General features: G+C 34.9%; 2 protein-coding genes across 2 annotated transcripts in view; one reads left to right on the top strand and one right to left on the bottom strand.

Moving 5' to 3' along the window:
• Positions 1-12098, top strand: part of LOC115437976 (V-type proton ATPase subunit d 1-like) — a 28642-nt gene extending 16544 nt beyond the window's left edge. The window contains exons 6-8 of the mRNA XM_030161398.1: positions 30-206; positions 1347-1424; positions 10995-12098. Coding sequence (XP_030017258.1) covers positions 30-206; positions 1347-1424; positions 10995-11159 — 420 coding nt within the window. The 3' untranslated portion in view covers positions 11160-12098. The remainder of the gene's footprint in view (positions 1-29; positions 207-1346; positions 1425-10994) is intronic.
• Positions 12099-12124: 26 nt separating this feature from the next.
• LOC115437396 (uncharacterized) overlaps positions 12125-18217 on the bottom strand; it is a 105224-nt gene continuing 99131 nt past the window's right edge. The window contains exons 35-36 of the mRNA XM_030160623.1: positions 12501-12627; positions 12125-12364 (exon numbers count right to left, since the gene is read on the bottom strand). Of these exons, the coding sequence (XP_030016483.1) occupies positions 12354-12364; positions 12501-12627 (138 nt within the window). The 3' untranslated portion in view covers positions 12125-12353. The remainder of the gene's footprint in view (positions 12365-12500; positions 12628-18217) is intronic.

The following is an 18217-nucleotide window of genomic DNA, read 5'->3' as shown; positions in this document are numbered from 1 at the left end:
TTAAAGAATTAATATGTGCATTATTCTAGTTTGAAGCTGACAGGAGGGCTTTCATTATCACCGTGAACTCCTTTGGGACAGATCTGAGCGCTGCAGACCGGAGCGCACTTTACCCAACTTGTGGAAAACTTCATCCCGAGGGTCTGCAGCAGCTGGGGAAAGCAGACGACCACCAACAGGTGAAAGCTGTGGCCCACTGCTATCCTGTGAGTCTCATTTCATCGAAAACAGTTCAGTTCTCAACCGCTGCTGGTCATGTGTTAACCCTCTGGTATCCCGTCCACCAAGGCCCTTACTAAGCACCAAGTGGGCCATTTTTGCACACTTGTGGAATAATGTCAAAAAATGTTCATACAGTTTGTTTTTAATTCTTTTACACTTTTTTCTATTTCATCAACTTGAGCTGTAAATAAAAATACCAAATACTCAATAATTGTCACATTTTTAACCCTTTAAATGCCGTGTTTGTAATGTAAACAAACCTTTTTTTTTTTGGATGCAAAAAACACACAAAAAAATTTTTTTTTCAATATACTACATAAAAAGTGGATCACATATTATTTGATTTTTTCATCCTGGCATATGTCAATGATTAACTCCAACATTAGTTAATTTGCATTATTATTTTTGGCGCTAGGTCAAATGTTCAAAAACACTAGCATCTGTCACCAAGTGTGCGTAAAATGCACACCTATAAATCAAACTATTAAATATTATATACTGATTTATTTTTCTGCTCTAATTTGATTTTATTTTTGTAAATCACGGTCAGCCCTAATCATACAGATCAAATAATAATTCATTTTACATTTTTTTTAACCCTTTAAATAATCTCTTTTCATCATGATGTCACTACATTTTTTGATGCAAAAAATACAAAATATGATTTTTTATTTTTATTTTTTTCAAAATACTACATAAAAAGTGGATTACATATTATTTGATTTTTGCAGCCTGGCATATGTCAATGATTAACAACAACGTTAATAAATTAATTTAGACCCTCACCTCTCAAATGAAGCCCAGATATCAGTAAAAGCAGAATTTATGCCTTAGTGGCTTTGGATCAAAAACAGTGGTTCTAGTGTTAGAAAAAGTGTGTTTTAGGCACACTTGGCAGACAGATGCTAGTCTGGTCATTTTCTTTTGTTTACAATGTGCACATTTTAGTTGGTGGCCAGAATTTTAAAGATCATGCAAAAATGAACAACTTTTGAATTCTAACCTTATTTACATTGTGAAAAATAATATGAAGTTTTTAACACAAAGTGCAAAGTGTGCCTAAAAGGTGCACCCGGATACTGGAGGGTTAAGCACCTTTAACTCTCACCTCTGATTTCCTGCAGGACTATAAAACAGTGTTTGATGATCCCGAACCAGGATCAGAATACAAGACCTTAGAGGACAGATTCTTTGAACAAGAGGTAAATCTTACAGTTTATTCTGACATTGTAATCCAAGCAGTCTGAAAGGAAATGAGACTTCTGCACCTCGTTTCAGACTTGAAAATCTAGCCGTGACAGATTTTGGAAGAACACCAGTTTTTGCAGAGGGTTGACAGCTGTAATGACTGTTTCATGTGTTCATATTATATTGTTAAGTTCAGATTCAGACTCAGAATAAAAGGCAGTAAAAACAGTATTTTATATTCAGGCATCTTCTGATTTCTGTCCCGTTCTTAACATTATTACAAAATGTTCTAATTTTCTTACAGTCCTACAGAGCAGGTCAGAGGGAAACTGCACCAAAACAAAGTAAACTAGAATTACAGCCACATGGATGCATGCCTCAACCCATGGGTGCAGGTTTTGTTTGAACATGGGCATTGTAAATCCTGGGCTGGGTTTCCTGCCCGCAGGAAAAGTATGAGTGTGAAAAATTGTATTTCCCGTATTGTGGAGGTTTTTATGCAGCAATTTGTTCCATCTTTGCAACAATTTATGCGCAGAATATCTTTAGGAAAACAAAAATTCTGGCAAGATGTGACCGTTAACCCTTTCATGCATGAATTACAAGAACCTTAAGATTTTTTTCCTCAGTGTTTTTATTTCTCTTTAGGCATGAAAAAAAAAACCCCAAAAAAACTATGCGATTGATTTTTCACGAACCTATTTTTCATGGAGTTACAAAACTGTCCTCTCAGCTGGACACCATGTGTTTCATTTTAGACACAAACAAACATGTATTTACTGATTTACTGTGAGAAACTATGCAATAAAAACAGTTTTAATGCTGCTAATCTGATATTTTCTCACATTTTAACATACCTGCATGGAGATAATATGCAAAAAAAACAACAACTTTAATTTAAAAAAAAACCCAAAAACTGTTAATTACAGTCTAATAACAATTAGCATTAGCATGTAACTTAGCATAAACAGCACAGTTACAGTAATGGTCTGAATGCCAGTGTATGGGATGGTGCATAAGTGTCCACTGTGTCAGCTGATGTGGAACTAAAACAACTAATTCTTTATTCTTCTATTTTGGTTTTAATTATTCTTCTGTACATCACTTTGGTCCACTGCGGTTGTTTTAAAGTGCTTTACAAATAAAGTTGGAATGGATTGGACAAATATGTATGATCCCTATTAAATAAACCAATAAATAATACAAAATAAATAAACAGAACAGCTGTCCACTGTGATGACCACTATGCACGAAAGGGTTAAAAAATAAAATGGAACACAAAAACAGGCCTGAGGGAAACATATGAGTCCACACGTGCTACTTTTCTGTCATTTTTATGTTCTATTTGTCAAAGTACGCTCTCTAACTGCTCATATGGCACCTATCTGTGTCATGATACATTAATTCTAAAGATTCAGATTTTAATAGTGTGTATGTTTCAGCAAGATTTCTGTTCGTACGGTAAATTTTCAGCAGATTAAAAGCACACTTATCTGCGTTTATAATGATTTTTTCTGAATGCTGAAGCTGAAAACTACAGTAAACCAACAATACATGACTGACCAGAACTCACAGTGAATAAATAAAGTAAAAAAAAAAAAAAAAAAAAGACCCAGTGTTCCATCTGTGAATATTATTATGGCCTTTTTCCATATACAAGTCCTCCAATAATTCCATGTTTTTATTACTTGGACCAGTCACATTCTAAATACTCAGGAGGATAAATCTTCTGCAGCTCCCCCTCCACTAACTACAATGTTCTAACCCAGGGTTCTCAAACTCATGTTCTTTCAGGTTCCACATTCAGCCCGATTTGATCTGAACTGGACCAGACTAATAAAATAATTGCATAATAACCTATAAATAATGGACAGCTCCAAATTTTTGGTTTTGTTTTAGTGCAAAAAAAAAAAAAAACATTAAATGATGAAATACTTTTATAAACTATCCAAACAAAAAAAATGTGAATAACCTGAAAAGTCTGAAATTTCTGAAGAAAAATCAGTGCAATTTTAACAATATTCTGCTTCATCTTATCATTTCTACATGTGCATGACAGATCAGATCTACAAAGATGCTGTTGTTCGTCCATCAGTCTCGATGACGACCTTCACTTCAGTTTTTATGGGTCCTATGGTGGCCTTGTCAGCCCGATTTTTGCCCTGAAGTATCTGCCGCAAAGACACTAAACGCTGAGGAACAGGCAGAAAAGAGTTCAAACTGGACTGAATTTAATACAGACATTTCAGGTTGGTCACATTTGTTCAGGTTAGTCACATTTTATTGGTACAGGAGAGTTTGGAAATGGAAATAGTTTCAGAATTTAATGTTATTTTTTGCACTAAAACAAAGATAAAAATATGAAGTTGTCATTATTTATAGGCATAATGTTAGGTGTTTTTTGGATGAGTTTTAGGTGGTTTTTGAGTTGTTTTTAGGTGGTTTTAAGGTCATTTTTAGGTGGTTTCTGAGTCATTTCTGGGGAGTTTTTTGTTAATTTTTGGGTGAGTTTTAGATGGTTTTTGAGTCATTTTTAGGTGGTTTTAAGGTCATTTTTAGGTGGTTTCTGAGTCATTTCTGGGGAGTTTTTTGTTAATTTTTGGGTGAGTTTTAGATGGTTTTTGAGTCATTTTAGGTGGTTTTAAGGTCATTTTTAGGTGGTTTCTGAGTCATTTTTAGGTGGTTTTTTGGTAATTTTTGGGTGAGTTTTAGGTGGTTTTTGAGTCATTTTTTGGTGGTTTCTTGGTAGTTTTTGGATGAGTTTTAGGTGGTTTTTCAGTAATTTTTACATGTTTTTTTTGGTAATTTTTAGGTGGTTTTAAGGTCATTTTTGGGTGAATTTGGGTGTTTTTTGAGTAGTAACTTCTCATTAGTCCATGTGCATTCTGGATCAGATCTACAAAGACACTAAACACTGAGGAACAGGAAGAAAAGAGTTCAGACTGGACTGAATTGTCTTTAGATGTTTTCATTTACATTTTCTTTAATATTTTCATAATTTAATATTATTTTTCGCACTAAAATTTGAAGTTGTCATTATTTATAAGCATAATGTTAGGTGTTTTTTGGGGGAGTTTTAGGTGGTTTTTGAGTTGTTTTTAGGTGGTTTTTGAGTCATTTTCAGGTGTTTTTTGGTAAGTTTTGGGTGAGTTTTAGGTGGTTTTTGAGTCATTTTTAGGTGGTTTTTGTGTAATTTTTAGGTGGTTTTTGAGTCATTTTTAGGTGGTTTTTTGGTAATTTTTGGGTGAATTTTAGGTGGTTTTTGAGTAATTTTTAGGTGGTTTTTGAGTAATTTTTAGGTGGTTTTTTTGGTCATTTTTGGGTGAATTTTAGGTGGTTTTTGAGTAATTTTTAGGTGGTTTTTGAGTAATTTTTAGGTGTTTTTTTTGGTAATTTTTGGATGAGTTTTAGGTAGTTTTTCAGTAATTTTTACATTTTTTTTTTTTTTTTTTTTTTAGTAATTTTTAGGTGGTTTTAAGGTCATTTTTGGGTGAATTTGGGTGTTTTTTGAGTAGTAACTTCTCATTAGTCCATGTGCATTCTGGATCAGATCTACAAAGACACTAAACACTGAGGAACAGGAAGAAAAGAGTTCAAACTGGACTGAATTTAATACAGACATTTCAGGTTGGTCACATTTGTTCAGGTTATTCACATTTTATTGGTACAGGAGGGTTTGGAAATGGAAAGATTTTCATAATTTAATGTTATGTTTTGCACTAAAACAAAAACAAAAAAGTGAAGTTGTCATTATTTACAGACATAATGTAATATTTTTTTTTCCATCAAACCCAGTGGTAAATCTGCAGTCATTCTTTTGTGTGTGTTCTTCTGCTGTTATTATTTGACTGTAGATCAGATTGGTCTGGATGTGGAACCGACACTAACATGAGTTCCATAGCCTGGACTGTGGAATTTATACACTTTGTAAATTCATCCCAGGGGTCGGACTGGAACCTCTGGGGGGACACGTTTTGAGACCCCTGCTCTAATTTGTCATGCTTGAACAGTAGAATACTTCTTCGCTGTTATCTAAATTATTGCTTTCTAAGTTTCTAGCAAAGCTCCTAGACATTTGTCATACATGAACTGTATCATGTGTCTGCGGCTCACTGCAGCCTCTCAGTGATCCCAGAGCCACTGAACCAAACATTAGTCTGTGTAATAGAATACATGTAGCGGAGACGAGAAAGGACTTCAATAAGATGGAATAGGTGTATGTTTTAGTGATGGAGCTGTCGTCACTTCATCTCAACTACTTTAACAGAGGAGTGTGGTGAAACGGAAACAAAAGTGTTTTTCGAAGTTATTACAATCCCAGTGAACCAGACTGTCAACCTTCTGGAACTAGAACGGCATTTCATGAGTTCATACTTGAGTCAAGTAAACTTTTGGGTCACAGTTGAAGACGTTCCCTCATCATTCCTTGGATATCATGTTGACCCTTTCATGATTTTTATCTTAGTGGAAATTTGTGTCAAGTGGCTTCCTCCCACCGTCCACAGACATGCACTTTAGGTTACACTGTAAAAAAAAAAAATCTGTAATTTAACAGAATTTTCACTGTTTATTTGACAGATTTTTCCTGTATTTTTAAGATATAGGAAAATATCAATGAAATGACAAAAACAGACTGATTTTCAAATGTCAAATGTAAAATAACAGGAAAAAACTGTAACTGTGAATAACCATAACATTTCTATTTTTTAAAAGAATTTTTTTTTTCTTTTTTCATAGAAAAACACAGTTAAAATACATTTGCAAATGTATCATAATTTCACAAATATTTACTTTCTATTTATGAGACTAAACTGTTAAAGTTTAATACTGTAAAAAAAAATATTAAAACCAGATAAAATTACTGACAGTTAACGGTAACAGAAGTATTTGTTCTGTCAGTTTAACCAGACTTGTTTGTTAATTGACAAATATCTTGTGTAATTACCGGAGGTTTCACAACAAAAATGTTGAATAAATGTATTGTTGTGAATGTATAACATGTATAAGCACTGATAAAATGTCCAAATACAGTTTTTATCAGTGGATTGGACGACTGAGTCTCACTGAAAATTATTCATATATATATATATATATATATATATATTTGTAGGGAATTGGATTGTTTTAATACATGTAAATATTCTTTATTAAACATTAAAAGGGCAAAAAAAAGAAGCAAAATCTCATGTAAAGTTAAGGCAAAAAAAACTGTGTTTTAATGATGGAAAATTACTGTATTTTTATGAGATGGTTATTTTCAGTTATTTAACAGTATTTTTTAAGCACCTCTGCTGCCTGAATATTACCTTTTTTTTTTACAGCTTTTTTTTTTTTTTTTTACAGTGTACTTGGTCAATTTAATACTGTGTTCACACTGCAGGTCTGAATGCTCAATTATTTTTGCTGAATTTTTTTTTTTTTGTTGGCATATGATTTTTACCTCCACCAATGAGGTTATGTTTTTGCCAGGGTGTGTGTGTGTGTGTTTGTTTGTTTGTTGGTTAGTTTGCAAGATAACTCAAAAAGTTAGGGATGGATTTCCAGGAAATTTTCAGGAAATGTTGATACTGGCACAAGAAACAAATGATTAAGTTTTGGTGGTGATTGGGGGGAGGACAGATCTGCCTTGGTGGAGGTCTGTGCTCTCCGAGTGCTTTTCAGGTTTTTTTTTTTTTTTTGCTGGAGTATGATTTTTTTTTTTTTTTTGCTTTGCATGATTGTTCACATTCTAATCCAAATGTGACTTCCATCAGACTCATGTGCAAACAGTCTACAGTCCTGAGGTGACTCACATGCTCAGAAGAATACCTAATGTCACATGTAGCACATTATGTTTAAGTAAAGCGCACAGCTATGACATCTGTTGCATTTCAATGATGTAAAAGTTGGACCATTCAAACTGAAGTCACATTATGTATCTGATTTTGGATCATGTATGAACGTGGCCTGGGTCCGATTTAAAAAAAATTAGATTTGTGTTGTTCAGACTGTCAGGTATGGGTCACATATGGGCAGATCTGAGCCTTTTGCCTGCGGTTCGAACATAGTCTTGCGGGGGTACTGACGCTTATCTCGGCTATAGATGAAGGTATGATAAGCCCTGGATGTGAAACCAGTCTGTCACAGAAAATATTGCACCGCTGTCGGCAAGAGTGGAACACGCAGTGGGGAGACCCTTTAACCACTTGGCCATAAGTTGTGAAACACCCTGATACTGCTGCTCTATCTGAACCATGTGTACGTAGCACATGGGAAAGCCAGAACTGTCCCTAGAGAACTCATTCATCCACTGAACCACTTAGTCCTCGCTGACACTGTAGGTACTTAAAACATGCACAAAACAAACTATCCAGAAGCATCTCAGTCCTGGCCAGAGCAAAGGGGATCTTAGATCAAAAATCACTTCAGATTGTGTAGAATTCAGTGATCTGACCTTATTTAAGTGACTGTTTGGAGGTATGGGGAAATACAGGGTGGGGAAGCAAAATTTACAATGAACATTTAGTTGTTTTTTCTCAGCAGGCACTACGTCAGTTGTTTTGAAACCAAACATATATTGATGTCATAATCATACCTAACACTATTATCCATACCTTTTCAGAAACTTTTGCCCATATGAGTAATCAGGAAAGCAAACGTCAAAGAGTGTGTGATTTGCTGAATGCACCCGTCACACCAAAGGAGATTTCAAAAATAACTGGAGTGTCCATAAAGACTGTTTATAACCCTTTAACTGCCTGTTCGACCATATGGTTGAGTTACTCATCAGGTACCTCTTAGTGGGGTAGTTAAAGGGATAATGTAAAGAAGAGAATGACTATGAGCAAAACTATTACGAGAAAGTCTGGAAGATACTATTAAAGAAGAATGGGAGAAGTTGTCACCCCAATATTTGAGGAACACTTGCACAAGTTTCAGGACGCGTGTGAAGGCAGTTATTGAGAAAGAAGGAGGACACATAGAATAAAAACATTTTCTATTATGTCAATTTTCTTGTGGCAAATAAATTCTCATGACTTTCAATAAACTAATTGGTCATACACTGTCTTTCAATCCCTGCCTCAAAATATTGTAAATTTTGGTTCCCCACCCTGTGTGTGTGTGTGTGTGTATATATATATATATATATATATATATATATATATATATATATATATATATATATATATATAGAGTTTGGATCTGAATAGATGCATGTGTGTGCTCATTATAACTCTCCTTAATCTGCTAACCTAATATTGGCCTAGTACTTTTGCACCGTACTGTATATTATGTGACTGGACCTGGTAAGTTCCTCTTTAATGTTTGACTAAGCAGTTAATAGTGTACTGTCCATACCTTTTCAGAAACTTTTGCCCATATGAGTAATCAGGAAAGCAAACGTCAAAGAGTGTGTGATTTGCTGAATGCACTCGTCACACCAAAGGAGATTTCAAAAATAGTTGGAGTGTCCATAAAGACTGTTTATAATGGAAAGAAGAGAATGACTATGAGCAAAACTATTAGGAGAAAGTCTGGAAGATACTATTAAAGAAGAATGGGAGAAGTTGTCACCCCAATATTTGAGGAACACTTGCGCAAGTTTCAGGAAGCGTGTGAAGGCAGTTATTGAGAAAGGAGGAGGACACATAGAATAAAAACGTTTTCTATTATGTCAATTTTCTTGTGGCAAATAAATTCTCATGACTTTCAATAAACTAATTGGTCATACACTGTCTTTCAATCCCTGCCTCAAAATATTGTAAATTTTGCTTCCCCACCCTGTACATATACAAGTTCATTACACAGACTTTTTCTACTGCAAAAAAGAGCAGGAAGAACTGTTCACAATGTCTGTTTCCGTGAACACACAAATCCACTATTTTTCCAACCTAAAACTGTAAAACTCATTGACCTAGACCAAAACTATTCAAATAATGTATAAAGCGAAGAATAACTGACTGCAGAGGAATATTCAAGAAATGTTTAGTGAAACAGAGGGAGGCTGTGGTTTAAAGGGAAAGTTAAATTTACAGATTCTTAAAGTACGCACTAAGTTCAAAAGTTTCTATGACATCTGTGGAAGAAAACTGTGTGGAGATAAAACAAATAAACAGAATTCAGTTTAAAACAGATATAAAGAATTGATTCTTGAGAGATTACAGTATGTAATAATGACACTGAGGCCTGTTTGTTTATGATGTTGAACTGATAAATCTACTGGAATTAGTGAATTAAACTGTTGAGTGTTTGTATGACTGCACTGACATGAACAGACTGGTGTGGAGAATTCAGTTTTTTTTGTGGTTCGATGCTAAAATTAGGAAAATTGTGTTGATTGTTGTATTAAGTTAGTGATAAAGGTGTAAAAGCCCTGAGGGGTTGGATTAAATACGTTTATACTTCTTCCTACTCCTTTTGCAAAATTCAGACTTGTATGTGCTGAAGATAGATTTTGTTCATTTAAATGTTTATTTTTGTTTCATTTTTTTTGTTGTGTTTTTATTTCGTTTCTTTGCATGTTCAAAATAAATAAATAAATAGGTCTTAAAGGGGACCTGTAGTGAATTTTGATTGCGAGCTAGTTCAACAGATCACACATGATAGGCTGCTGGTCACTGAGCCCATGCAGCAGACGTCAGTTTAAGATGACACATGTTCACGTCTCTGGGAGTACAAAGCTTACGGCTGCACAAACAAGCACAGAAATCCCACTGTCGGGTATGAATGGCTGCTCCCTATAGGTTCTGCCCTCGCTCAGAATTCACCCCATGACTCTGAGGGCTAAGCAATTTGTAAAATTCATGAATGAATTACTTTTCCCTTATTTTTCGGATCACAGTGAACTCTGAATGTGTTTACCGTACTTTCTGGGCTATAAATCGCACCTGACAATAAGCCGCAGGTGTCCACGTTGTGATATGAGATATTTCCACAGACAGATGGTAAACAGACATATTATTGAAATATTTATTTCCATCCCTTCACTGCTTTTTTCCAAACAGTGTCTGTAACACGGCTGGTTCACAAACCCAGAAAAGTCATTGATCTGTATGTTCATCTTCCTTCTGCTCATTAAACCACTGCAGTCATCTTCTTCAGTTGAACATCCTCAAATTCTCCATCACACTCCTACGTCTATCCTCCGTTATTGCTCAATGGCACTTCGGTGCTGCAGCTCTATTTCCTTCTTTACAGACACATTGATTGCTTTTAACTTAAAAGCCGCAAAATATGCATTTCTTCGTGTGCTTTCCATGATGAGGGTTTATGCATGAGACGCAAAATGATTGTTCAAAGTTAAGATTGAAACTCCTCCTCTTCATCACCTCTTCCTCCAGTCTGTCTCACTTTTGCTCTTCCTGCTAGAGCACCCCCTGGAGGACGTTAGCCCGTAAAAATCTATACTCGAGCCGCATCACTGTATAAGCCGCAGGGTTCAAAACGAGAAAAAAGTAGCGGCTTGTAGTCCGGAAAGTACGGTATATGTGTGGAAGACTGTGAACTTGATTATTGACATGCAAAAAAATTAAATTATTGAAGCCAAAAACTGTTCATGTCAACACCTGAGCAGCGTTTCAGTCATTTCTACTTTCTTTCTGCAGGTGAAGCTGAACACGCTCGCTTTCCTGCAGCAGTTCCACTTTGGAGTATTTTATTCTTACATCAAACTGAAGGAGCAGGAGAGTCGGAACATTGTCTGGATCGCTGAATGTGTCACGCAGAGACAGAAGTCCAAGATAAACAACTATATCCCCATCTTCCACTGAAAACAATTCACTCAACAAAGTATTACATAGTTCACATTTTACTTTCACTGGTTACATCGAATACAGCAATAAACACATTCTTAAACCGTATAAAAAATATGTGTTGATCCCTACGATCACTCTGGTTGTGATGGTTAGTTACTGTAGTTGCATTTACATTTGTTCCCATAATTCTTCAGTGTGTGTACTACAAACCACAATATATGTATAAAAGTAGCTTCTTGGTTAATAATGAAATAATAATAAAAAAAATCTAATCTACGACGGCGTATTAGGGCCACATAAGAAAAAAAACCCGCTTGTCACTACGAGAATAAAGTTCTTATTTAACGAGAAAAAACTCATTACATTACTTTAACAAGAATATAGTCATTATATTTGGAGAATAAAGTCATAATATAATTAGAAGTTGTTTCTGCTCATGGATGTCGAACTGTGAACATTTAGTTCAGTTCTTCTTTCATTTGTGGTTCAGACACAAAGGTCAAATACTGAGTCTGTCCTCCATCCACACATTAGTTTAAGGACTTTGAGGACAGTTTGCACAAGTTTGGGTTTGTTGGAAGAACTGAACTGATTGGAGTAAATTGTCTCTTTAGTTTTGGAAAAACTGCTGCAGTGTTCATCTGTAGGACTATCAGTGGAAACAGCAGAACTAAACACAGAGGGTTTGAGTTTCTGAACAAACTGTATTCTACTGTGAGTTTTTCAGTCCAACAGAAGGAAAAGGATCTGCTTCACTTGTGTCCTTCGCTGTAAAACTGGAAACTATGTCGAATTTTCAAAATATTACGAGTTTAATCTCATAAAAGTACGACTTTATTCTCATTAAATAATGACTTTATTCCTGTTAAATAATGAATTTTTTAAAACTATGACTTTATTCTTGTTAAATGACGACTTTATTCTAATAGTGACAAACGTCTTTTTTTTCCTTATGTGGACCTAATACGCCGTCGTACTAATCTGTTAGTGTTTAACATTCACATTACTGGTGCAATGGGGCTAATAAAATGTAACATTTCAGGAAGTAAGAAAACTATTGTAAATATACAACAAGATCCAAAATGCAATAAAAGCTAATTATGTGAGTTATGTAATGCAGCCAGTGGTTTGAGTGTAAATTTGTCAGTTTTAGCAGCTAAAAGAGGTGATAAATCTTGCATCTTCATTCCTTATAACCTCAGGCTTCCGTCACACTTTCACTAAAACAAAAACAAGATGATTAAAATGCACAGGTTAATAAATTTAGCTGACACACCACAGAAGCAGGGTGCTATAGATCAGATACTGTATGTCAAAACTAGCACATGTTGGTCGTATACTATGGGCCTGACTTACAGCACTGGACAGGAACCTCCAGCGGTATGTAGTTCTGCTGGCAAAGATGAACAAAGGCAGATGCTAATCTGCACGGGGCTCTGGATGAACTCCACTCACATACTGACCAGAACTGATCGGGATCCACCTGAAAACACAAACACACATGAAAGCACAACTCAGAGTTAATCACAAACAGGGGGAGCAGCAGTGTTCAAATCCAATCCAACTTTATTTATAAAGCACTTTAAAACAACTGCAGCAGGCCAAAGTGCAGTACAGAACAAGGTTACTATTGTTAACGAAAACTAACGAAATGACGAAAACTAGAATTGTAAGAACACTTTCGTTAACTGAAATAAATTAAAACTATAATTAAAAGAAAAAAAACATAACTAACTGAAACTGTATTGTGTGTTTACAAAACTAACTAAAACGGATAAAAATTATGGATAAAATTCCCTTAGTTTTCATCTTTGTCAATGTCGGATTGATATGAAATCGATTTATTTCCCTCAAGCAGTTTTAACTGCTGGCACCGTATGATATTTAAGGGTCCATCACTTGTGTTCACTTGTGGTTTCCAGTCGTCTTCTGGTCCCCACTCTACCTGGAAACATGGAGACTAAAGCAGCAGAGTCCTGTCTGGGATTTATTTGAATACGACGACAGAGAAGAAGAGAAAAGATATAAAAAAAAAACTAAAACTAAACTAAAACGAAAACTAAACTAAAAACTGAGCATTTAGGAAATAATGAAAACTAATAAAAACTATCAAACCTGCTCTAAAAACTAATTAAAACGAACTGAATTAGAGAAAAAAAGTCAAAACTAAATAAAACTAAACTAGAATGAAAAATACAAAACTATTAGAACCTTGGTACAGAAGAATAATTAAAACCAAAACAGAAGAATAAAATACAGAATAGATTTAAAGACATAGAAACTACAAAAAAGAGAAAAGTGCTATACAGAAGAATAAATAAAACCCAAATAAAAGAATAAAATACAAGAATAGATTAAAAAGCCATACAATTTAAAAATAAATAAATAAATAAATAAATAAATAAATAAATAAATAAGAACAATAAACCACTAGCAAATAAAAACAATAGAATAAAGATAGTACCTTCAAACATCTCACATTGTTTCAAAAGCCAAGGAGAAAAAATGGGTTTGAAGAAGCTTTGGGTTCTTAATGGGTTTTAAAATAACAGCCTAACATTCTGCCTTTCATAAAGACTTACTGTCAAGAATAATATGTAGCTTCATCCAATTTCACAGAGTTACTTTTTGGCAGGAAAAACTATTATGACAAGTAATTTGTTGTTTTTTTTAATGATTTATTTGTTTGTTAGACCCAGACTCACTTTTTCCAATAAGTTACAGCCTCTGTTGAAGTTCAAAGTGCACTACCTGCATTCTGTTGGTTGAAATCATCCTGCGGTTCATTCTGATTTAGTGGTGTTGATGTTAAATTCATCATCTGAGCGGACAATCTGGTGTCTGGTCTAAAAACATCACAGAATTATATCCTCATCCCTATCACACTGGAAAAAATCTAAATCTTACCAAGTGCATTTTTCTCATTTCTAGTCAAAATATGTCATCACACTTAGAATAAGACAGAATCACCTAAAACCTTTTTTTTGTTTGTTTTTTTGCTTAATTCAAGCAAAAAAAAAAAAAAAAAAAAAATCTGCCAATGGAACAAGTGAAATTATCTTTATGGAAACAAGATTTTTAAGATCTATTGTCTAAAAATCAGTTCTTATATCTCACTGACAAGTTGCTCTTTAGGTGATTGTTGTTTTTTTTTTTTTTTAACAATTTTTATCTCTCATTTTTAACAGTATAAAACAGTCTCCTCAGGTTGAGGAGCAGGAAAAGAGCAAAAAAACAAAAACAAAAAAACAGATGGAAAGAACAGCCTGTGTTGGTGTCAGAATATTCAGGTCCCTTCATAGATACATTTGTCTGTGGATGTCAGCCATTTTCCACAGTTTTTCATAAAGACATTTTCTTTTAACTTCAGTTTATTTGTCAGATGTTCCATGACAAAGCTATCATCTATGATTGAAATCCATTGTTTATAAAATGGAGCCTCAGTCTGAAGCCAGTTCTTTGTTCTGGCCTTCTTCCTAACCACCAGAAGGATCTGGACCAGATATGTGTCTTTTTTATGAACTGATTCTTACAAATGTATGAGGTACAGAACTAGACCAGAATTTGGGATTGAATATCCTAAAACCTCACACAGAGCTGAGTGAACCTTCCCCCAGAAGGGTTGGATATGTGAGCATTTACAAAACATGTGTGATCTGGATCCATGTGATTACAAAGTCTGCAACAAAGCTGTTGAGTATTCATTTGTTTACTTTTAATTTCAGATGTGATGAAATAACAAATTAGATTTTTCCAATTAAATTCTCTCCCTTTAGGTGACTGTGATGTTGGTTGGTGTGTTTCCCACATATTGTACCAGATCTCCTCTGGATCTCCTCACCCAGCTCTGTTTCCCATCTGGTTTGAACATACAATGTTGAATCATTTCTAGAATTCATCAAACAACCGTACAAAACTGACAGTTTTTGGGACAGCATTACCATAAGCTTGTATAAGTAGTTTTATGATAGGATGTGTTTTATCCTCACTTGTTTTAATATCTTTAATGTAATAGTCCTTCATTTGCAAGTATCTAAAGAAGTCCTGATTAGTTCATTTCTATATATTTTTTAACTCCTGGAAGCTTTTCATTTCTCCTTTTTTAACTCTTTCGGTGCCAGACAGTTAAGGGGCTAATAAGCCTTAAAAGTGCCACAGAATTTGGCCGTTTTTCAATATTTCGCGTCGTTTTTATAATATTTGAAGAATCCTGCAGGAAACTGCTCGGTAACATCCGACCGATTGCTGATTAGATTCAAAACGCACTGGACGCAGCCGATTCATTATTGATCGTAATTTGCATAATTTATAATAATAATAATAATAATAATAATCTTTATTTATATAGCACTTTTCATACATTAAAAACTGTAGCACAAAGTGCTTTACATATCAGTTTAAAAATCAGTACTGCCCCCCACCCACACACACACACACACACACACACACACACACACACACACACACACACACACACACACACATACATGCAAACCCACAAGCTCACACATACTTAAGAAGACTGACTGAGCACGGGTAGACCAGAACAAAAATGTACAAGTAAAAGTAAAACATCAATTTAGGAGGCGCTGTCTCAGGGAACCATCCGCACCAGGAGGCAGCCGCCGACCCCAGCGACCAGGCACCAGCAACACAGCCCCGCATCCCAACTAGTGGGAGAGGGCCAACTGGGACCCCCACCCACCAGAAAGGAGCGGACCCCAGTGAGAGAAGGCGCCACAGCCCCCGGAGTCCACAGCCGCCCCCCGGCATGGAGGGCTCCCTCTGATGAAACACCGGAGAATAAGAAACATTAAAAAGATATAAAAATATTATTCGGTCGCGTGACCTCAAATTCCCGTCTGATTGGTCTCAAAAGGGGGACACAGAAAGAACGTCATCGAAATGTGAGAAAGAAATGGGGGTGGATGGTTTGTTTGTACACAAATATGGCGTGTTCTCCAAAGCCGATCTGATCGGCCCGTGGCACTTTAAAGGTTGTATTCGTAAAGCCGATTTAATCGGCCCATGGCACTGAAAGAGTTAATAATCGTGCATATGGCTGTAATTCCTTTATCAGCCCAACTTTTAAATCTATCATCAAATTTTCCTGGTATGAATTTATCATCAAATGAGATTCTGTCTTATTTTAAGTGTGATGACATATTTGGACTAGAAATGAGAAATATACACTTGGTAAGATTTGGATTTTTTTTCCAGTGCAGGAAAGACGCCTCTGCTGATGCAGAAAGGAGCGTCCTCAATCATCGGTTTGTTTCAGTCTGATCAGAAGACCAGAGCTGGATCCAGAAGGCCAAAAGTCAAGTCATTCCATCATTGTGCGTGTCCATAAATCGCTCAATGCAACCTTAAGTGTCACCGATCGACCGAAACTGTGACAAGAGGTTAATCTGGAGACCGAGCTCATGACATCACATTGTATGTCACCGTAGTTCTTATGGCCTTTGACGTGCTATACATACGCATTTTCGTCGTTTCGCGTGTTATTCAGTGCTATTTGGTCACGTGTCAATTTACGTCAAGACCTCTGGTTCACATAACGGTAACCCCTAACCCTCAGTTTGTGGTATTTGACACAGCGTGAAAACACACACGGAAAGCTTATAATGCGTACAGATAACACACCAATTAATGCCAATTAAAAGTGGCGTGTATATTTTTGTAGTTTCATGATATCACATTGTACTCTGAGATACATGAAGCCCATGAGGAGAGGGATATTACCCATGCAAACAGGGGCCTCACACACAGAGAATATCAACACTTTTTTTTTCTTTTTAAGTGGAATAAATGTGCTAATGAGACCTTTTCTCTTTATAAACTTCCACTAACACAATGTATACCTCCTTATGGTTTCCATGTTATCTGTGCATTATCAAATCATTGTGAATATAGTTAATTTCATCAAAGCTTTATACATAAGCCTAATAAATCTGAGCATATGTCACATTTCTCAAAAAACATCAGAATCAAACAATCCTAAAAATGCTTTTTTTAACTAACAGAATGACTCTATATTTATTAATATATCAAATACATTTAACATATATTAAATATATTTAAAAAGAGATATAAAAAAAATAATTTCTAAATGGTATATGGAAGATGGGGGATACAAATGTCCCAAAATACCATTTGTGATTTCTTGGAATTAAGAGAGAGTAATTATATATTATATTATATTATAACTACAATTATAATTTCAGAGATCTTTATATTTGAGAATGGACTAAAGTGAGGACAAATCTGAAGTCTAGATGGACTGGGGTTGTGGGTGTGAAATTATTGAAAGGACTTGATGATGAATTTAAGTTATTCACTCCTTTGGCAAAGTTTTTTTTTTAAAAAAAAAGCCTTCAGTTTAGAATTATTTAAGAATATTGAACTGAGATGGTAGACATGTTTTTGTTGTTGATTTTTTTTTTTTTTTTCTGGTTCTGGTGTGAATGCTTGATGCTGTACACATATAATTTAATGTAAACAGTGTATCAGGTGAAAAGGAGAGGCAAATAAATAAGCTTCTGCTTCTAGTCTATTCCTTTTTTTGGTTTTTATGTTTGTTTTAGTTATTGTACTAAGTGCAATAATTAATGTACAAACCAAAATAAATTCATTCATTCATTCATTCATTCTTGTACAGGTAAAACAAAAACAAGTAGTAAAGGAATTGAATGTGATGAGTTTACTTTCAATGATTTTTGTGAAGCTGGATCATAGTAGATTCACACAAACTTGTGCTTATGTTGATATAGAGTCTGCCTTGTACTGAAGCCGGCTATTTGTTGACATTAACTGAGTCCATTTCTTAATTAAGATAAGATAAGAAAATATAAGATAAGATAAGAAATGAAAATATAAGAAAATATAAGATAAGACAAGATAAGAAAATATAAGATAAGAAAATGTAAGATAAGAAAATATAAGATGAGATAAAATAAGAATATATAAGATAACAAAATATAAGAAAAGAAAAGACAAGACAAGACAAGACAAGACAAGACAAGACAAGACAAGACAAGACAAGACAAGACAAGACAAGACAAGACAAGATA

Source organism: Sphaeramia orbicularis, chromosome 17, assembly GCF_902148855.1.
Source record: "Sphaeramia orbicularis chromosome 17, fSphaOr1.1, whole genome shotgun sequence".
NCBI classification, from domain to species: Eukaryota; Metazoa; Chordata; class Actinopteri; order Kurtiformes; family Apogonidae; genus Sphaeramia; species Sphaeramia orbicularis.
The sequence above is the reverse complement of the archived record's forward strand: the minus strand, read 5'-3'. Positions and strand labels throughout refer to the sequence as shown.